At 43.1% G+C, this 23,421-nt stretch overlaps 1 protein-coding gene across 1 annotated transcript in view; it reads right to left on the reverse strand.

Moving 5' to 3' along the window:
- Positions 1-7,895, reverse strand: part of LOC308325437 (contactin-associated protein-like 4) — a gene marked incomplete at both ends in the record, with an annotated part of 161,283 nt that extends 153,388 nt beyond the window's left edge. The window contains one exon of the mRNA XM_080777929.1: positions 7,793-7,895. Coding sequence (XP_080634055.1) covers positions 7,793-7,895 — 103 coding nt within the window. The remainder of the gene's footprint in view (positions 1-7,792) is intronic.
- Positions 7,896-23,421: the final 15,526 nt, after the last annotated feature.

Here is a 23,421-nt window from a genome sequence, read left to right on the forward strand (position 1 = left end):
CCCATTAACTCCGGGGGGACGACCCCGTCACGGGTCCGTTTGTTGGGGCCCACTTTTACACGCTTCAGTTAACCCATTCAGGACGGGAACCCCTTTTGGTGTTTTAATGTTATTTTACACTTAAACTATATTGAAAAAAAATAGCTATTTTTGAAAAATATTGAAAACGTGTCGCAAATCTTTGATTATATATTATTTCAGAGTGAACCTTTTCAACTCAAATGTTTGCTTCTGGTGGGGGTTCCCATGGAACAACATATTTTCGGGGTCCTTGACATGAAATAGTTTGAGAACCACTGATTTCAGAGAACTGTCATGATTTAGAAGACATTTTGTGTCTGGTGGGTTTATGCTGCGCAGTCATAGCTCTCTCTCTCTCTCTTTCTCTCTCTTTCGTCTCGTGTGTGTGTGTGTGCGCGTGCGTTTGTGTGTGTGTCAGACAGGATGTGCCGCTGCGTGACAGACACTCACGCTGAGACCTGCTTCTCTCTCTCTCCCTCTCTCTCTCTCTCCCCCTCTCTCTCTCTCTCTCTCTCTCTCCCTCTCTCTCTCTCTCTCAGAGTGCCGTTGAGTCTCTGACTGCCGTCGCTTCTTATACGTTCTCCCGCTGTCTCCCTCATGCCCTCCTCCCACATCGCGGAAGTTTTATATCCAATTAAACTCTGCTCTCTTTCTGTCTGTCTGTCTGTCTCCGTCTATCTCTGTCTCTGTCTCTGTCACAACTGTGAAATTAGACGCTGTACAAGTTCTCAATGCGTGTCTGAAGTGCATTGAGAGCTTGCAGCAGATTGGAATGAACGCATAATAGTTCTTGACGATTTTCTTCCAGTCATGATACATTGTTTTTTCTTGCACCCTGCCCTATAGTATAGTCTATAGGGCACTTGGCCCTATAGTATAGTCTATGGGGCACTTGTTGTTGTGGCCATTGTCTTCTAGGCAGGGCTTAAAGCCAAAAACAATCCCAAGACTGAAAATGTTTTTTTTTTGCAAATCTGCACTGATGTCATTAAATGACCCCTATATGAGATCCTCAGGACTGAAATCAGTCCCCAGGACTGAGAACTGTAAGCCCTGCTTCTATAGGGCCTATAGGAAGACAATGGCCATTGTCTTCTAGGGCCTATAGGCAATTGATTGATTGAAATATTTATTAACAGTTTGCAGAATTACAGTACATTTCAAGCACAAACTCAATACAAAGACTGTTAACTGTGAGTGGACGACCCAATTAAGCATTACACTTGTTTACAAGAGGGTCCACCATGTTCAATAAGAGGTCGCATTTCCGGGGGTTCCCCTGCAGCCAAAAACGTTGAGAACCCCTGCTTTACAGAACTGGATACCACAATCCATGAATCACATCTACCACGAGGAGACCAACATTAAAACATCCCAGGTGACTAAAATTGTGACTAAAACTAAACAAGGTTTTATTCCAAAGACTATGACTAAACTAAAATAGAAAATTTGCTCACAAACCCTCACAAAAAACATGCAGTAATCCTGGTCTCTAAACTGGCCAGCCGGGGCGCCTGATGGAGGGGAAAGGAACTGGTTGGAATAACGTGTCCCTTCCACGCGCTATACGTCCAACCAGGGAAACTCCCCCCTGTCAGGTGTAAAGGAGCAACTTGGACACTCAGGCATGAAGGAAGCATGAGTTCAAGTCCGTTGCTCTCCCCTTGTCCCCCATATATGGGGACTAGGTTGGTGGAGGGTGTGTAGAGCCCAGGATCACATTAGATGATTGACACAGGGGTGAAAAATGGGTTACAAAATCGTGGGATTAAAAATATATAAAATTAAAAAAAAACACACCGATAATATGACCAATAAGGGCCGATACCAATACTGTTTCCGATACCGATACAGTACCGGGACATCTCTATACTAATTAGTGGGAATATATGAATTAATGATTAGAAAATTAATGAATGGGGAGGGGGGGGGGGGGGGGGGGGGGGGGGGGGGGAGGAGTCCAGGGACAGATCAATAGAAGTACAGTATAGCCTCCTGACGTCCATGAGATATATCGCTGCGATGGATCTGTGTGTGTCGGTTTGAGAGAGAGAGAGAGAGAGAGAGAGAGGTGATAGAGACTGGGGTCCGATCCAAGCACTCTGGGCTATAACACATTCTGGGCGGGAACCCTTTTTGGTGTTAGGGTTATGTTATGTTTTTATAGCTATTGAAAAATAGCAGATCTACAAGCTCATAGCGCGCCACCGAGTGGCGCGCTACGAGCTTGTAGGTCTGCTATTTTTGAAAAAATCAAAGAACGACTGACATAGAACAAGTAAGACGCGCAAACGCGGGAAGCGAACGCAAGTCCCCAAAGCAGCTATACGTCCAAATATGGAGTGTGTTGCATCAATCACAAACAAATCACTCAGCTCCATATATGGGCACAAAAGGGGGACACACAGACACACACACAGATAGACATGATCTGCTAGGTCTCATAGTTAGTGCTCACTGCGTTCGCAAACATAGCTTTTTCAGAAAACTGTCAGGATGTAGAAGACATTTTTTTTAGAATCTGATCTCAGGTCAGAATTGGATAAATCACCACAGCACACGCGCTCTCTCTCTATACATCTCTCGTTATTTGTAGAGCTTTTCATCCACATCTCCAGAGGAAAATGTCAGGGTATAATTATGTTTCTGCAAAGTGTAAAAAAAAAAGCATTGATCATCATACTGGCTGGTTCCTCATCATCCCCCAGAAGGCTATAACGACTTCGAGGCTGCTTTAGATGCGGACCATTTCCAGTCCATCCTGTAGAATGTTTTATGTTGTTTGAAGTACATCAGAATGAACCCTGAACCTAAACCTAACCCCCTGGCCACAGCGTTGACATGCAACATGTCAACGGTATAGCGGCCCTTATCTGTCATATCGGGTCATATCGGTATCTGCGAATATGCCAGTCAAACCTGCACCGATCCAACACAGGTGACACCGTGTTGGGTAAACAAAATGTTGGGGCATAATTTATGGAGTTTGCTTTCGAGTTGCCCAAACGGCACGTGCACATTTCAGTGAGGAGTGCAGAGGGTATGCGTGTGACATCATCATGATTAGAGGCAGCGGTGGCCGAACGGTTTGCGGAGCGGTCTTGATATCGTGAAGGTCGCTATAGTTCGTATCCCCGGACCTGCACGTTACAATTACCACCGCTGAAGTGCCCTTGGACAAGGCATTGAACCCCTACCGCATGAAATGTTCTATATGAGCAGGGCCTGGCTGTAAACAAGTTCTTGAGCTTAGTCCAGTTACCCTGGGTAAACATAGTACCTTTCCTTTCCTTAGTCCAGTTACCCTGGGTAAACATAGTACCTTTCCTTTCCTTAGTCCAGTTACCCTGGGTAAACATAGTACCTTTCCTTTCCTTAGTCCAGTTACCCTGGGTAAACATAGTACCTTTCCTTTCCTTAGTCCAGTTACCCTGGGTAAACATAGTACCTTTCCTTCCCTTAGTCCAGTTACCCTGCAGGGTAAACATAGTACCTTTCCTTTCCTTAGTCCAGTTACCCTGGGTAAACATAGTACCTTTTCCTTTCCTTAGTCCAGTTACCCTGGGTAAACATAGTACCTTTCCTTTCCTTAGTCCAGTAACCCTGGGTAAACATAGTACCTTTCCTTTCCTTAGTCCAGTTACCCTGGGTAAACATAGTACCTTTGCTTTCCTTAGTCCAGTTACCCTGGGTAAACATAGTATCTTTCCTTTCCTTAGTCCAGTTACCCTGGGTAAACATAGTACCTTTCCTTTCCTTAGTCCAGTTACCCTGGGTAAACATAGTACCTTTCCTTTCCTTAGTCCAGTTACCCTGGGTAAACATAGTACCTTTCCTTTCCTTAGTCCAGTTACCCTGGGTAAACATAGTACCTTTCCTTTCCTTAGTCCAGTTACTCTGGGTAAACATAGTACCTTTCCTTTCCTTAGTCCAGTTACCCTGCAGGGTAAACATAGTACCTTTTCCTTTCCTTAGTCCAGTTACCCTGGGTAAACATAGTACCTTTCCTTTCCTTAGTCCAGTTACCCTGCAGGGTAAACATAGTACCTTTCCTTTCCTTAGTCCAGTTACCCTGGGTAAACATAGTACCTTTCCTTTCCTTAGTCCAGTTACCCTGGGTAAACATAGTACCTTTCCTTTCCTTAGTCCAGTTACCCTGGGTAAACATAGTACCTTTCCTTTCCTTAGTCCAGTTACCCTGGGTAAACATAGTACCTTTCCTTTCCTTAGTCCAGTTACCCTGCAGGGTAAACATAGTACCTTTCCTTTCCTTAGTCCAGTTACTCTGGGTAAACATAGTACCTTTCCTTTCCTTAGTCCAGTTACTCTGGGTAAACATAGTACCTTTCCTTTCCTTAGTCCAGTTACCCTGCAGGGTAAACATAGTACCTTTCCTTTCCTTAGTCCAGTTACCCTGGGTAAACATAGTACCTTTCCTTTCCTTAGTCCAGTTACCCTGCAGGGTAAACATAGTACCTTTCCTTTCCTTAGTCCAGTTACCCTGGGTAAACATAGTACCTTTCCTTTCCTTAGTCCAGTTACCCTGGGTAAACATAGTACCTTTCCTTTCCTTAGTCCAGTTACCCTGGGTAAACATAGTACCTTTCCTTTCCTTAGTCCAGTTACCCTGGGTAAACATAGTACCTTTCCTTTCCTTAGTCCAGTTACCCTGCAGGGTAAACATAGTACCTTTCCTTTCCTTAGTCCAGTTACTCTGGGTAAACATAGTACCTTTCCTTTCCTTAGTCCAGTTACTCTGGGTAAACATAGTACCTTTCCTTTCCTTAGTCCAGTTACCCTGCAGGGTAAACATAGTACCTTTCCTTTCCTTAGTCCAGTTACCCTGGGTAAACATAGTACCTTTCCTTTCCTTAGTCCAGTTACCCTGCAGGGTAAACATAGTACCTTTCCTTTCCTTAGTCCAGTTACCCTGCAGGGTAAACATAGTACCTTTTCCTTTCCTATACCCGGAAGTTATGCTGGAACGACTACGGAGTGGCATAAAACTACTTTATGGCCTTGACAGCTCATATACATCCAAACAGAAAACTCAACTATTTGATGGCATTAAATAACTTTAAACAACATTAAATTCACTTTGTCACTCACTTTTGCCACTCGATCTGCTATTCACTTTATGCATGCACATATACCCTCTATAAACACAACACGAGATATATGTACAGTAGCTAGATATAGGAATGGTGGTATCTGAACAGGAACGACAAAAGTGTATCAAATGGTAAATGGTGCATTTAAATAGCGCCTTTATCCAAGGCGCTTTACATAGATTGTGCATTACATTCACCCATTCACACACACACACACACATTCATACACCGATGGCGGCGGAAACCATGCAAGGCACCAACCTGCACATCAGGTGGAGCAATTAGGGGGTTCAGTGTCTTGCTCAAGGACACTTCGACACCAACTCTGGGGGAGCCCACTGCAGGGTTCGAACTGGCAACCTTGCAGTTGCGATCCAGCCACTCTACCGCCCTGTATCAGCACATCCCTATACCTCTAACACGCCAATCAATTTTCTCTGCATCCTCATGTGTTTAGCTTTTGATCAAGCCACTCCTGTCCACGTTTAAAAACTCTCTCTCTCTCTCTCTCTGCACTGAATAGTTGAATGTGCCAAATCTACAAGCTCACAACGTGTCTCTGTATAGATCAGCCAGTAACACGTCTCACTGCTGCCTCGGTAAACACAGGCTGCATGTTTCACTGCCTCGGAGGCAGAGAACATGTTATCAGAATAACACCATCTGTAGCTTTAAAAAAAATAAAAATGTACGTGTAGTCGGTTGTTGCCATTTAGTGTCATCTCCATAATGAACAGTAAAGTGTCCCCAGGGGGGAGGGGGAAGGGGGGGGGGGGATGAGCAGCTCACGGCGAACCCGTCTGCACGCCTGGTTTCTCTTCGCTCCTACAATCTCATCATCTCATGTATATCATTATGTATCATTATGCCACAGCGGTTAATGGTCCAGAACTGCGTGCGTGCGTGCGTGCGTGCGTGCGTGCGTGCATGTGTGTGTGTGCGTCCGTGTGTGTGCGTGCGTGCGTGCGTGCATTGTGTCTGCTGACAATGTAATTTGCCATAATGGGAGATCAGTATAGCCGTACTAGTCGGCTTCCTCGATTGGCCGACCAAACTCATTTGTGGATGAACCACTGTATCAATAAACTGTGTGTGATACAAACGCACACACGCATGCATGTGCGCGCGCACACACAACACACCACACACACACACACACACACACACACACACACACACACACACACACAAAAACACAAAACACACACACACACACACACACACACACACACACACACACACAGAGGACTCAATGCTTTGTCAAAGCGAGACTTGAACAATTCAACCTGTGTACTATGAAATGTTTGGGCTGCAGAACATTCATACACACAGTAGCTCCTGTGAAGTCTAGTCACCTTGAGGGGGTTCCACAGGTGGTCCGGGGACCACCAGTGGTCTTTGAGGGGGTTCCACAGGTGGTCCGGGGACCACCAGTGGTCCTTCAGGGGGTTCCACAGGTGGTCCCCAGACTCCCCCTGCAGCTAAATGAGAGTTGATAACCAAATGGACCTATATAGATCATTTTATGCTCTCATTACTTTACAAGAAGTCTACAGAATTACAGAATGGAGAATAGCCTAATTACTTGTGCAAGCAGAGCGCGCTAGTAAGGTGGTCGTGATCAACCCATCTCTCCTGTGGTACCCTCATCGATACAGCATGGAAATGTGGAAAACATCTATCCAATGACAAACAAAATATTCAAAGTTGAGAGGCTAAATCTCATCAGATTTTGGTCAGTGAAGCTAAATCTCATCAAATGGTGGTCTGTGGCTCAAATGCCGAATAAGTGATGGACCTTGATATGAAACAGGGTTGAAAAACCACTGCTCTATACTCAAGCCCAAATAAGCAACTAGAAACAAGCCCAAATAACCATACACTTTAGAAACAAGCCCAAATAACCATAGCTACACTTTAGAAACAAGCCCAAATAACTATACACTTTAGAAACAAGCCCAAATAACCATAGCTACACTTTAGAAACAAGCCCAAATAACCATACACTTTAGAAACAAGCCCAAATAACCATAGCTACACTTTAGAAACAAGCCCAAATACCAATACACTTTAGAAACAAGCCCAAATAAGCATACACTTTAGAAACAAGCCCAAATAACCATATAGCTACACTTTAGAAACAAGCCCAAATAACTATACACTTTAGAAACAAGCCCAAATAACCATACACTTTAGAAACAAGCCCAAATAACCATAGATACACTTTAGAAACAAGCCCAAATAACCATACACTTTAGAAACAAGCCCAAATAACCATAGCTACACTTTAGAAACAAGCCCAAATAACTATACACTTTAGAAACAAGCCCAAATAACCATAGATACACTTTAGAAACAAGCCCAAATAAGCATACACTTTAGAAACAAGCCCAAACAACCATAGCTACACTTTAGAAACAAGCCCAAATAACCATACACTTTAGAAACAAGCCCAAATAACCATAGCTACACTTTAGAAACAAACCCAAATAACCATACACTTTAGAAACAAGCCCAAATAACCACAGCTACACTTTAGAAACAAGCCCAAATAACCATGGCTATACACTTTAGAAACAAGCCCCCAAAACCCACCAAACCGTAAATAACTGCCAAATATGTACAAGCGTGTATCAGTCTCAGTCTCAGTGCACGCTTACCTTCTCCAGTTGTCCCGCACGCGCTGAAAAGCAGCAAGAAAACGCGTGCGAAAATAACAATAATAATTCCACGGAGACTTGAATTATTAGTCCTCAGATCCATGGTCGGTTCTGAACAGCAGACAGACAGACAGACAGACAGACAGACAGACAGGTTTCTGCGGAGAAGAAGCCCGTCTGACAGATACGAGGAGAGAAGAGACGGCAAAACTTCTCCCCACTCAGTTCCTCTGTACACGCGCGACTGTCTCAACTCTCAAGTCCTTATTCTGTGTCCGACACCATGTATACCGCTCCACTATACTGTACTGTACTACAGTAGCCTATACTGTAGGCTATACACCACCTCCTCCGGAATGAATGCTGCGCGCTTCACTGCTGCATGCTGCTGCTGTTGTGTCCGCGCAGCCAGGACAAAGTCTGCTCTGCCTCTCTGTCTGCCTCTCCTCACTCACTCCCATCTGAGGAAACCACAAAGATGCTCCCTCTCTGCTCCGCTGCACAGCACTGACTGACTGACTGACGGACTGACGGTACGGATCATAAGAGTGGAAGAGGAGGAGGAGGAGGAGGAGGGGGGAGTGTGAGAGAGAGAGAGAGAGAGTGAAGGAATGAGCGTAGTTTAGGTGAGATAGAGGGGAGGGGCAGAGAGAAGGAGGGGTGGGTGGGTGGGGGCAGAGAGAGAGAGAGAGAGAGAGAGAGACGGAGAGAGAGAGAGAGAGAGAGAGAGAGAGAGAGAGAGAGAGAGCGAGAGAGAGAGAGAGAGAGAGAGAGAGAGAGTGAAGGAATGAGCGTAGTTTAGGTGAGGTAGAGGGGAGGGGCAGAGAGAGGGAGGGGTGGGTGGGTGGGTGGGGGCAGAGAGAGAGAGAGAGCTTTCGGAGGTGCAGCAGAGCACACTGAACCTGGAGCTGTGACAGCCTGCTGAAAAGTCTGTTTTCTTAAAACAACATTCTTTTTAAAGAAAAATCTATTTGTCCTTTTTAATTAATTGCCAAAGGAAATGGTTGAAGTGGTTCAAATGACGGTGATGCTATATTAACTAATTATGCTACGGACCACCTGCGCGCGCACACGCACGCGCACGCACACGCACACACACACACACACACACACACACACACACACACGCACACACACACGCACACACACGCACACACGTTGAGAACCACTGCCATAAACAACAATAAGTCACCCTTGAGGTAAACCATGTTGATTGATTGATTGATTGATTGATTGAAATATGTATTAACAGTTTGCAAAATGACAGTACATTTCAAGCACAAACTCAATACAAAGACCGTTAACTGTGAGTGGACGACCCAATTAAGCATTACACTTGTTTACAACAGGGTCCACCATGTTCAATGTATCAAAACTTTTAGAGACGTACAAATAGACACTTCTATTTAGTTAAAGAAAAGAACAGGAATTCATCATAAAGGAAGCAAAAAGGGAAAAGAAACATACACAGTGAGGGGAAAAAGGGAACCTTTACTTTGGGGGTTGGGCTCATTCTGAAAAGTACCACCTTTTACGGTGTCAACTTTGTTGGTTTGTGCCCCCAAAACAAACAAACAAAAAAGTTCTGAGGTTAATTAAATCCACGTTGTTTTAATATGGATAGCTCGTTAAATTGCTGTTATGCATAATTCATTGAGAACGGTGCATGAGACGGCAGCCATGCTGATATTATCTGTAAAATAAATGCACGCCCTCCGGCCGAGTGGACATATTGTTAATCACCTCCATCACATCGCTATACCCGGAGGTGTTGCCATGTCTGCTTTATGGTTTCACAATCGCTGCCCAGAAGGGTTGCCATGTCTGCTTTATGGTATAAGCAACTTTGTGCAGGCTTGCTTTTCCGTCACAGCGTTCTTGACGCATTAGTGTAGCTTGTAGATGCAGTTATTTTAAAATAATAATCAAAATCTACAAAGTAATGGTTTATTCTATAACTTAAAAGTGCTGGTCAAATGCTATGTTCTCACTGTCGCTGCAGTGAATACATCTTCCTATATGCATGTTGAAAAGTGCTATATGCACTCATCGTTCGTAAAGAAGCATGTGAAGGATATTTGGAACCCATAGTTTGATAGAATATTCCGTGAATATTGTGATTTTAACCATGAAACTATTATGTGCACACACACACACACACACACACACATCCATCCCAGCCGCGCAGTGACCAGGTGACTGATTGCGCACAGAGGAACCAGTGGGCTGTTCACTGATCATATCAGGTATCCTGCTGGAGGAAAGTCTAAAGATGCATGGACACACACACACACACACACACACACACAGGAGGATATCTGAGCCTCAAAAGGCTCCGGCCACCATTATGTCGCTCTCTTGACCAACTTCAAAGAGCCATTCTCTTCTTCCTCTCTCTCTCTCTCTTTCTCCCAAACCCCATCAGAGTTGCCCATCTCTATGTCTCTCTGTCTCTATGACTCTCTCTCTCTCTCTCTCTCTCTCCTCTCTCTCTCTCCTCTCTCTCTCTCTCTCTCTCTCTCTCTCTCTCTCTCTCTCTCTCTCTCTCTCTCTCTCTCTCCCAAACCCCATCAGAGCTCTCTCTCTCTCTCTCTCTCTCTCTGAAGGACAGGAGCGATTGTGCCGTTGTCTCCAGATAACACTCTGTCCCGACTCTCTCTCTCTCTCTCCACAGGGGGGGGGGGGGGGGGGGGGGGGGGGAACAGCCCCTCCACACAATGGACAACTGGACAATGTGTGTCCGGGCCACGTTCCAAGTTTTCAAGTTGCAACAATGCGTTGTGAGCTTGTATAGATAGCTTGTTCATAGAAAAATTAAAGTGTGCTTTGAACAGAGCTCCCTGTGCAATGGATGTACCAGAGCTCGAGGAGACTGCGGAGTGCCGCACCGGCAAACAACATTCGGCCAAAATGTCCTCTAGTCAGTATACAGGTCTGTGTAAAATGAATGGACTTCCTCGGCATATATATAAGGGACTGTGCTACATTGTCCTCTTTTAAATACAATCTGAAGAAATGGTTGCTTGAAAACCAAAGCTGCAACCATTCATGATTATTTTAGGTATATTTATTTTTTGCTCATTTGCTCATGTGTTAGAGAGATTAGAGTAAACCTACCCTAATAATAGTTTTATCTAAAAGTTTAGTCTTTTCTTATTTCTTATTCTTATTAGTCTTATTATACCTTTGAAATGTACCAGGTATTTGTATGCTATGTCCTGTATGTCAGTCCTGTTTGTATTGTTTGATGTTTGATGTCTGGGGACTGCAGATTTTAATGTAATGTTCATCAATATACACTGTCCCGTCCAAATAAACGAATAAGGTAAAAGATCAGCCATTTATTATATATAGGGGCTGAAATGGTTAATGTATGTAAACATAAACAAAATGTACCAAAACAACTAGTAGCTAAAGTGTTGTTGTGAGCTTGTTGTTCTGCTATATACAGGGTGACATCATCATCATCTCACCCGGAAGTTATGCAGGAACCAGTGTTGTTTTCGTCGACTAAAACTAAGACGAAAAATGTTCGTCGACAACCTTTTTCCACTGACAAAAAACTAAGCTACGATGACTAAAACTAAGACTAAATATACTGACAATTTCGTCGACAAATAAAAACTAGACTAAGATGTTAGGAAGGGACTACTGGACAAGAGATCCAAGTCATTTTACACTTGGTTGCATGCTGAAAATAGCCAATCCGACGCGTTGTGAGCTTGTAGATCGGCTATTTTCAGCAAGTGTAAAAACACTCATTACGACGGCATCAAGACCCGCCAAAATACATTTTAGTCGACTAAATCAACTGTAGATTTAGTCGACTAAAATCTTATGACATTTAGTTGACTAACACTAAGACATTCCAGGTGACTAAAATGTGACTAGAACTAAATTAAGTTTCAGTCCAAAGACTATGACTAAAACTAAAATAGAAATTTGCTGCCAAAAACAACACTGGCGGGAACACCTGTTGAGTGGGGGAAAAAAAGAGAAACGTTCTGGCCTTGACAGCCCATATACATCCAAACAGAACAAAGTCCTTATCCGATTGCATTAAATGACGTTAAAGTGACTTTGCCACTGGATTTGCTACTCACTTTATGCACATGCGCTTATTATCCTCTATTATCTGTCGGCACCCGATGGACTATAGAGGGTATATATGCGTGAAAAAGAAAACTATACTTCCTGCCCTTCATGACAGCCCATACATCCAAACAAAAATAGATCAATATCTGATTGCATTATAAACACCATTGCCACTCATGTTATATGCATGCGCATATAATCTCAATAAGGGATGAGGTTCTGTGGTGTTGTGACTTTGCCAGGCTCTACTATCAAGGGAACGATTATCACCAGCTATACTTCCTCATGCTATTTAAAGGAAGAAAGAAACAGGTAGGCTACAATGTCTCTCTCTCTCTCTCTCTCTCTCTCTCTCATATATATATATATATATATATCGCCGTTTCTCACCCTAAAAAGGAACAATGTGTTGATGCCAAGCGCCTCAGCGCACTGATAACATCACAACTCCGACGTGTGGGGAGAGAATAGAGGTGGCAGAATTGGGTCTCATTTTGAAGAGCATGTGTAGCACTATATAAACTTCCCCTTTGAAGTATAGCTCCATTCTAGCAGCAGAAGAAAGGGTGAAGGGAATGAATGGCCTTGGAAGAGGTTCAAGGCGTGAATGAAAGCCCTGCATGTCCATGAAATGCACTGTATAATAGCTTCCCATGGAATAGAAACTTTTCTATTTTTATTTTATTTTTTGCTGCCAAAAATGCATTTGTGAATGTGGAATGAACAACTATATGGTGATGGTATCGGCGAGGACAATATAGTATACTGCAGAGTATAGTGCGCGCGTGTGTGTGTGTGTGTGTGTGTGTGCGCGTGCACGCTGTGAGCTTGTAGATCTGCTATGTTCAGTACATCGAATTTTCAGTATGTAACCAAATGTAACATCAAGCAGTGTGATGCAATCAAGCCCCACCAAATCATCATCATAATTTTTCGAGATTGTGAATTTCACAATATCACGCCATCCCCAGTTCTTGCTTACTGATGCCTGTGTCCCTATAGCGATGACTTTAGGGAACGACAGCTTTCTACCTCTGGTCTGCTTTGATCAGGCAGGACTCCAGAAGAAGAAGGGAAGATATAACCTCATTGTCAGTTCTGTAGCAGTGGCCGGAAAACTGTGTTCTTCTGGATCGGACTAGTGAAGAAACACGGGGAAAGGAAAGGAAAGGTACTATGTTTACCCAGGGTAACTGGACTAAGCTCAAGAACTTGTTTACAGCCAGGCCCTGCTCATAGAACATTTCATGGTAGGGGTTCAATGCCTTGTCCAAGGGCACTTCAGCGGGGGTAATTTTAACGTGCCGGTACGGGGATACGAACTAGCGACCTTCCGATATCAAGACCGCTCCGCAAACCGTTCGGCCACCGCTGCCTCATTAAGGGGAAGGTTGACCGTACATTAGATTAGTCGATGGGTGGCTCGTCCACCACTTCTTCCCACCTAATACTTTTTGAGCTGCAGTTCAGGGCTCTCCCCAGGTTGGCAGAGGGAGAGCATATAGAGGGTCGCCCTCTTTCATGATGACGCCAGGCCCAGGAAATAATTCCCAATGCATTTTTCCTCATAGACATTTCAAAACGTATTTATTTAAAGACCTTTTAAGCGTCGCACGAAGCCAACTCGAGTCGTGACAAATCATGACAACAAACACAATAGTTTGGACCAAACAAATAATTACTTTATTCTTTGTGTGGCCCAAAACATTGTGTTTATATTGTCATCATTTGTCACGACAAGAGTTGGCTTTGTCCGTGGCGTTGTAAACGTCTTTAAATAAATACGGAAAATAAGGAAAATGAACGGGGATTTCTTTTCCGGGGGCGTTTCTTTTTTAATAGGTTTTTAAAAAAAAGCAAGATTTTAAATCAGGTACTTTGGGTTGTGCAGCACTGGCACACGACCAACACATTGTCTAGTGAATTGTGCTGTGAATTATGGACCATAATAACACCCCCAGGCTGCCTGTATCGCATGTTTTTTCAGTTCACGTGTAGTTCAGCTCGAGATATCAAGGTCACCACCGACATACACATATACAGTGCACGCACACATGCGCACACACACGCACACACGCACACACACACGCGCGCACGCACACACCTGCAACCCAACCTCCAGACTCCTCTCTCTCTCTCTCGTCTCCTCTGCCTTGATGCGTTATTGATGAAACAGCAGGTCATTACCATGACCCGTACCGTACACACACCGGGCCCGGGCTGGGCTGAGCTGGGCTGAGAGGTGTGTGTGTGTGTGTGTGTGTGTGTGAGAGAGCGCATGCAGCTTCAATAGCCTCTTGTTTTCCCAGGGAGAGGAAATGGATGCTGGCTCATCGTGGATGCTGTTTCTCTGCACTGCTTTGTTTTCCTGCACTGAGCCTCTCGGTCCGGCATTGTTATCCCGTTCTGACCCGGGAACCCATTTTTGGTGTTGGCATTATGTTATGCTTTAGCTATTTAAAAATAGCAGATCTACAAGCTCATAGCGCGCCACTCGGTGGCGCGCTATGAGCTTGTAGGTCTGCTCTTTTTGGAAAAATCGAAGAGCGACTGACCTAGAAGACATTTTTTTTAAATCTGATCTCAGGTCAGAATGGAAAACTGTCAGGATGTAGAAGACATTTTTAGAATCTGATCTCAGGTCAGAATGGAAAACTGTCAGGATGTAGAAGACATTTTTAGAATCTGATCTCGGGTCAGAATGGAAAACTGTCAGGATGTAGAAGACATCTTTAGAATCTGATCTCAGGTCAGAATGGAAAACTGTCAGGATGTAGAAGACATTTTTAGAATCTGATCTCAGGTCAGAATGGAAAACTGTCAGGATGTAGAAGACATTTTTAGAATCTGATCTCAGGTCAGAATGGAAAACTGTCAGGATGTATAGAAGACATTTTTAGAATCTGATCTCAGGTCAGAATGGAAAACTGTCAGGATGTAGAAGACATTTTTTAGAATCTGATCTCAGGTCAGAATGGAAAACTGTCAGGATGTAGAAGACATTTTTAGAATCTGATCTCAGGTCAGAATGGGTTAAATACATGTTTATTTTACACCGCAGTGGGTGGAAAAAGTACGGTATATGAATTGACTATTTTCTTTTGGCACAGTATACATTGGCCTTTAGCTATTGAAAAATAGCAGACCTATACAAAGCTTGTAGGTCTGCTATTTCTGAAAAGTCGTGAAAATGTGGCCCAGATGTTTGAATATATTCTTTCAGAGCAAACAGTTTTTAACTAAAATCATTGCTTCTTGAGAGGTCCCTGGAACAACATATTTTCAGATGGGTAGTCAGTGGCCAATTAAATATATATTTTTGTGCGTCCTTGATATGAAATATTGAGCACCACTGACATAGTAGACGAAATGAAAGCCTGGGTATCAATGCTATATAGTGGCAGATAGAAACACACGAGGTTTTTCAGAAAACTGATTTTAGAAGACAATTTTGTAGAATAGTCCTCAGGTCTAAATGGGTATAGCCAAAGCTTAATCAGTATGCAGGAATGTCCCATTTAAAAGTTGTCAAATGTATAAAAAAAAAAAACCTTTTGAAAATAGCCGATCTACAAGCTCACAATGCGTCGCATTGCGACGCATTGTGAGCTTGTAGATCGGCTATTTTCAAATGGCTTGAAATGTATATAGGGCTGAAGTGGTTAATGTATATTTATATGTATATAATGTATAAAAAAACAAATATAGTGCAGTAAAAGTACAATATTTGGCACAATAGTTGCACCACTCACTCCCCGCCGTTTCACTGTACTTGTTTTGCTCTCTCTTAATTATTTTTGTTTTGCTGTTATTATTATTATCTATTGCTGCTGCACAAGATGTAACAATAACGTTTTACTCATTATGTACCCGCGTACACAATATTTCTATTTTTATTGCGTTGCTATTTTTTGTTACCGTTACTGTTTTACGTTGCTGCAGCAAAGTTGAAGATCACAAACCAAATATGTTTCAGTACTCTCTTATACTTTGGTATCTATAACAAAACAAAAAATGATCTTGAATCTGGTTTCTCTGGAATCTTTTAACAATGGCAGACTTTGGCACTTCAAAAGAACACTTTCACCTAGAAACTCTAATCTACTTCTCTCTCTGTTAATGGAATCTTATAGTATAAGATGGAGTGAATAGCAGCTGGAAAGAAACGATGTGTTCCTCCTAGCTGCATCGGCTCCACAAAAGCACAGAGCTATAAAGGCCTTTTCTCTCTCAGAGGTCAGTCCTCAGTATACTGTGTGAATGCAGCCCAGAGGCCAGTCAGTGTCTCTCTCTCTCTCTCTCTCTCTCTCTCTCTCTCTCAGAGGCCAGTCAGTGTCTCTCTCTCTCTCTCTCTCAGAGGCCAGTCAGTGTCTGTCTCTCTCTCTCTCTCTCTCAATTCAATTCAATTCAATAGGCTTTATTGGCATGACGTTTTACAAGTGTTGCCAAAGCACAATCACAGATATTACAAACAACAACATAACAACATAATATCAATGACATGAAAAAATAAATTAAAATAATATAAAATAAAGCAGGTGGTGCAGAAAATAAAACATGGCATACTGTATGTGTGTCCTACTGGTTGTCCCTTTTCTTGTGACAGGAATTGACATATTTTGCAGCCAAAACTGCACATTCTTTCTGTTCCCCCAGAAGGACTGGTAATCTTTCCCTTTCTGTCATACTTCTGAATTCTGGGAAATTTGTTTCAAATTTTGGGAAGAACTCCTCTCTAATATTTGTGTAGTTTTTACATTGTGTTAAAAAGTGTAACTCTGTCTCTATAGCTCCGTCATCACAGTGACAGCACAGCCTCTCCTCTCTGGGCAGCCAGGTCTGTCTGTGTCTGCCCTTCTCTATTGCCAGACTATGATCACTCAGTCTGTACATTGTCAAAGTCTTTCTCAGGTTTTTGTCAGTTACTGTGGTTAGGTAATCTGCCACAGTATACTGTCTGTTTAGAGCCAAATATGTTTCTAGTTTGTGTTGTGATTGTGTGAGTTCGTTCCAATATGTGATGTATTTATCTTTTTCTTTAGTTATAATTTGGTTGGGTCTAATCTTCTGAGTGATAGTGTAGCTGCACTGAGGCTGTCTGGGGTTTGTGATGTCAGATGGTGAGAGGTCAGCTAGTTTCAAAACCATCTGACTGAGGGGGCTCTTTTGGATGTCCAACTCTTGGCAGGCAAGGGCTCTCTCTCAGAGGCCAGTCAGTGTCTCTCTCTCTCTCTCAGAGGCCAGTCAGTGTCTCTCTCTCTCTCTCTCTCTCTCTCTCTCTCTCAGAGGCCAGTCAGTGTCTCTCTCTCTCTCTCTCTCAGAGGTCAGTCCTCAGTATACTGTGTGAATTCTCTCTCTCTCTCTCTCTCTCTCTCTCTCTCTCTGTATGTGAAGTGCCAAGCAGCAGCGGCAGGTTGCCAGTCCTCCATATGGCATTATGGTGTGTATTTTCTTGTGCTCGTGCGTGCGTGTGTGTGTGTGTGTGTGTGTGCGTGCAGAGCTGTGATGTCAGGGCATGGAGCTGTGTGTGATGATCCTGCATCAACACCATGCATAGTATCGCTACAGAGTAGTGTGGTTCTCAAAGTGGGGTCCGGGGACCCCCAGGGGTCCTTGAGTCAGGGCTAGGGACCCCATGATAAATGAAGGATAGTGAGGACTATAGGAACCAAGTGGACACTGATGAGGCTGTAACTCTGACAAATGGAACCAAATGGACCCGTTTATGTGGTCTAAACTCTAAAGCAGGGGTTTGCAAAGTGGGGTCCAAACAAACATTAAAAGTCCATAAACTTGGCTGCCATTTGATTTTTGCATGTGCTCTAAACCAAACGGTCTATAGACTTGGTTGCCACAAGTCATTGGAGGGGCTATAGCACCTCTACAAAAGTTCCTACCACACAAATCACAAATATTTGGTACATTAGGATAAATGTGCCATGACCGTATAAAGACAAAACGGAAGTGGGGAGGAGGCACTTCTGCCCTTTATATTTTTACTCATGATAGAACTTCCGTTGCTCCAGACTGTATGGGTTACTATACTTTGGTCCCATCGACTACCTATACCCCAAACCCTCACCCTATAACCATAACTGCGAGCACGGGGGCAGCACACCTAAACCTATAACCCCCCCAACGCTATCCCGAGAACAAATTATGCTCCCCCGACTGTATGATTGAAGCATTTGGAAATGTGCAAGAGGCAACAGTCTGGCAACGTGAGACAGAATCCTAAAACACGGGACGTGATGTTAAGACTGTCCATTGTGCCAATAGATGGTGTGGGCTCACATGAGATTTGCCTTGATGTTAAAGAGTGGCATTAGGAGGTGTATTTCTTAACTAGGGTATGATCTACTACACATCCTCAGTAGTGTGCCTTTGAATCAGCGGGTGTTTCGGCCTTCTATATACACTATATACATACATATATATATACACTATACACTATATACACCCTCATCAAAGGTGGCCATGAGCTAAAGGGTGATGGATGCATTTGGAAATTTGCAAGAGGCAACATGTCTGGCAACGTGAGACTATAAGTGTAGGCTTATAGAAAGAGTGTTTTGCAGCGTCAGGAACAATCCCCCCCCCCCCACCTTCCCCCTTTTGCAGAAGACCAGCCATTTATGTCAAACCACATTATACCCACAAACCACTGGAGCACTCAAGTAAAAACAAGACAGCGACCGACACAGTTGTTTTCATATCAAACCGCCCACATGCAGTTAGGCCCTGCTGGGACAGGCTAATAAATAACACAGGGAGCATGACTTCAATCTCAAACCCTCGCACTATATATATATAATATAATACCCACAATGCCTGGGTGGATTCTGGCTTTGACAGAGGACCTCTCCGGCTCTGTGTCGAGACACTCACGACCCACACCATGGCCTGCTATATATCCTCGTCCTGACCAGTGTTGTTTTGTTTTCGTCGACTAAAACTAAGACGAAAAATGTTCGTCGGCTACCTTTTTCCACTGACGAAAACTAAATGGAAACTAAAAGAAAACTAAGCTATGATGACTAAAACTAAGACTAAATGTACTGACAATTTCGTCAAGAAATAAAAACTATAGACTAAAATGGACTAGTATAGACAAGAGATCCAGTATAAGTGAATTTACACTTGGTTGCATGATGAAAATAGTCGATCTACAAGCCCACAACGCACCGCAGAGCTTGTAGATCGGCTATTTTCAGCAAGTGTAGAATATGTCATTTCGACGCCATCAAGGCCCGCCAAAATACATTTCAGTCGACTAAATCAACTGTAGATTTAGTCGACTAAAATATTATGACATTTATAGTCGGCTAAAACTAGACTAACACTAATTCATTCCAGGTGACTAAAATGTGACTAAAACTATATGAAAACTGCTCAAAAGACTATGACTAAAGCTAAAATCAAATTTTGCTGCCAAAAACAACAGCTTTTGTTGTCTTTTTTCCCCGCCTGAAAAATGAACATTTGAGGAGTTAGGTGGTTTCTTCCAAACAGCAACATAAAGAAGGACAATCATGTGAGGAGAGAAATGCAAATGAGGAGGCGCAATGGAGTGACTGCAGGAACAGCTGCCTGCAAGCCATGCAAAATATATATTAATATATATATATATAATTAATATAAATATATATCTCATTTCAAATTTCCAACACAGTCAGACGAAATGACCGACTCATGTCGTTTGTTTCAGGGTACGAGCTCGGGCGCCATATGCCCAAAAGAAATCGGACTCGACAGAAATATTGAGAGACAGCGAGATCCAAGTTGGACCGCGCCCGCCCGGTGCAGGCCATGCCACTTGGCGGCTCGCCAAGAGACGTTTGGCCGAATTCGTCGACGCGCTTTATAGCTTTCGTCGCGAAAAAAAGGGAGATATTTGTTTCTATACATCCGCTTCAACAAGGTCAGAATCTTTACTAGGCCGTTGATATGACATCTTCATAAAGAATCTATGGTGAACCTTTTAACACACCCAGACCTGAGATCGGATTCTAAAAAACGTCTTCTGCATCCTGACAGTTTTCTGAAAAAGCCATGTTTCTATATGTCAGTCGTTCTTCAATTTTTCTAAAATAGCTAAAGCATAACATAATGCTAACACCAAAAGGGGTCCCCGCTCAAAATGGGTTAACCCTGCAGACCTGAGGCCGATTCTAACAGTTTTCTGAAATACCCGTTTCTGTAAAAGTGGTGCTCAATATTTCATGTCAAGGAACCCTAGAATTATATGTATTTGGCCGCCGACCCCCATCTGAAAAAATGTTCCCCAGAGTTAAAAACTTTCACTCTGAAAGAATATATATATATATTCAATGATTTGAGGCACGTTTTCCAGATCTTTTCAAAAATAGCAGACCTATACAAGCTCGTACCTATTGGCTATTTCTCCTACCATAAGCCCTCAATAAATTGCATTGAATTGAATGGGGATTGAATGGGGCTATGGGGTGTTGTGCTAATTCGCTTATTTCCATTGAAATAAGTATAGTGTGCCGCTTGGGATATTATTTACATTGATGAGCGATATATAGAAAGCGATGTGCGATGGAAATACCCCCATAGCCCCATTCAATTCAATGCAATTAATTTAGGGCTTATGGTAGGGGAAACAGCCAATAAGGAGCTTTTGCACAAAATAACACCTGGACCTCTTTGGTGGGGACGTAATGACTAACAAAGAAAGGTAAGACAGTATTTTAGTATGGAATTCTCCTTTAAAAACGTGCACAATTATCCATGAGAGTCCAATGGAGAGGCAAGGCTTTTAAAACACCTCGGCGGCTTTCTAATTAGCATACACACACAGTCTAATTAGCATACACACACAGTCTTCATAGTTAAGGTCACGAGCTCTGCGATGTCAACAGAACCGTGTCAGCTGTCATTTGTTTAGTCATTACTCTCAGAAAGAGAGAGAGAGAGAGAGAGAGAGAGAGACAGACAGAGGGAGAGAGAGAGAGAGAGAGAGAGAGAGAGAGAGAGAGAGAGAGAGAGAGAGAGAGAGAGAGAGAGAGAGAGAGAGAGAGAGAGACAGAGAGAGAGAGAGAGACAGAGGGAGAGAGAGAGAGACAGAGAGAGACAGAGGGAGAGACAGAGAGAGAGAGAGAGGTGATTTTGTGAGAGATGTCTTTCGATTGGGAGGAGGTGATTAATTTATCCCATTTAGACCTGAGGTCGATTCTATAAATGTCTTCTAAATCCTGACAGTTTTCATACAGGTACCTTTTCATGTCAAGGACCCCCAAAAATATAATATAATTGGCCGCCGACCCCCCCATCTGAAAACATGTTGTTCCAGGGCAGAGATTTGAAGCAAAGAATTGAGTTAAAAACGTTCACTTTGAAAGAATATATATTCAAAGATTTGCGCCACATTTTCACGATAAAAAAAAAGCAGACCTATACAAGCTCATATAGCGCCTCCGTGATGTATTCCCAAGGTCATCAGGGTTTCGGGTCTTCCACCGTCATACCCCTCACTCAGGTGACCCAGCCGGGGGTGATCAAGTCCTGGCTTACGTCCCAGTATAGCTGCCCTCGATCAGTCCCACTATAGGGCAAGACAAGAAGGCCACACGATCTGTTGCTCCGGAACTATATACTCTACCTATACCGGGACTGGGAGGATCAGCCAACCTGTCTCCTGTCCGAGGCCCCCTCCTACTTCTCAGTATAACATAATCATGCTTAAACACCAAAGGGGGTTCCCCGGCCAGAATGGGTTATTTAATTGTTTCACCCACTCGACTGTGACAAAAAGGGTAATATTATTAGACTTGCAATCAGTTCGGATGAAGAGTCTAAATTAGCGTCGATGTGAATAAATGAGCCAATGAATATTTTGGAGAAGCAGAGACGACAGCGATATCATCATCAGACGACGACGACGATGATGATGATGATGATGAGGATGACGTTTGGTGTTTTAAACATTGTTATAATTTAGCTATTGAAAAATAGCAGATCTACAAGCTCATAGCGCGACCGAGAGCCGCGCTACGAGCTTGTAGGTCTGCTATTTTTGAAAAGAATCGTGAAAATGTGGCGCAAATCTTTGAATATATATTCTTTCTGAGCCAACGTTTTTAACTGAAATCTTTGCTTCTGAGAGGTTCCTGAACAACATATTTACAGATGGGGGGGTCGGCGGCCAATTACAGATCATTTTTGGGTCCTTGTCATGAAATATTGAGCACCACTGATATAGAAACATGAGGTATTTCAGAAAACTGGGAGGATTTAGAAGACTTTTTTTTTTATTTCGACATCAGATCTAAATAATAAGGAAGATTATTAAAGGCTGGAGTGGAACTTGAGATACTACGCACGGCAAAAATAAATAAAAGATAATACTTGAAATCTTTGTTCAGTTTTCACACTTTCTGGGTTAATTAATGACACCGTGTAAACGTGCACGAGCGAGAACAAGAGGAGTTTTTTAGGATTGAGCGAGGAAACAGAAGCAGAACAGAAGCGTCTTCAGTTTGATGCAGATGGTTCAACACGCTGTGAGGTCATCTGTGTTGTAAGTAACGCAGTCGTATATCCTGTTGCGTGTGGAGGAAAGACAATGGCTTCTCCCTAACCCTTTTTCATGAGCTACGGACACTCAAAAAAAAAAAAGGAAAAAAAAGAAGATAGATGGAAACTGTGTGCAATGTATGAATGTATGTCCTCCTTCCGAAAATAAAACTGAACTGAACTGAACTGAAATGACTGAATCTCATTAGGGAACAGCAAAGATTATTATTAAGTTATGATATACCACTTGAAATGTATCACACCAGTCGACTAACACTATGACGAAAAACCATGGACGAAAAGTGTGCACATGCACTGAGCCAATGGGGCCCTGAGCCAATGGGGGCCCTGAGACAATAGGGGCCCTGAGCCAATGGGGGCCCTGAGACAATGGGGGCCCTGAGACAATGGGGGCCCTGAGACAATGGGGGCCCTGAGGATTCAGAATGTCTGCAAAGTCACACTTCCAACAAGCTTTGAACTGAGCAGCAACATAATTATTTCCCTTATTTGACCCTTTTTTGCACTATATCACATTGGCATGTGCGACTGTCAAGGTTTAAACCTCCACTGAGAAGAAACCCCAAATACAAGGCTATAATCTCATTCAGTCGACACTATGAGACTGGCTCCGCAGGGCTAATCTCATTCCAGTCAATGTGGTGTTTGTTTACTACAATCAACCGATATCTTTACTTGGACCTCTCCAAAATGTTCTGCAGGTCTCTCGTCTCCACTACTTCGTCTCTCTCTCGCTCTCTCTCTCTCTCTCTCTCTCTCTCTCTCTCTCTCTGAGGAGTTGTGTGCCTCCCTGTCAGCGGCTGTTTGTCCAGAAGAAAGAAGAAAGTGTTTGAGAAAGGTGCTGCATTTTAAACTTTGTTTGACCAGGCAGGCAGATAGGAAAGGTGTGCTCGACTATGAACAACATATCTTAGATACAGCAGCATAATGCATACAATTATTGATATCACTATTTAATCTGAAGGAAATGAATG

The sequence above is a fragment of the Protomyctophum bolini genome (assembly GCF_963924005.1).
Source record: "Protomyctophum bolini genome assembly, chromosome: 12".
Taxonomy (NCBI): Eukaryota; Metazoa; Chordata; class Actinopteri; order Myctophiformes; family Myctophidae; genus Protomyctophum; species Protomyctophum bolini.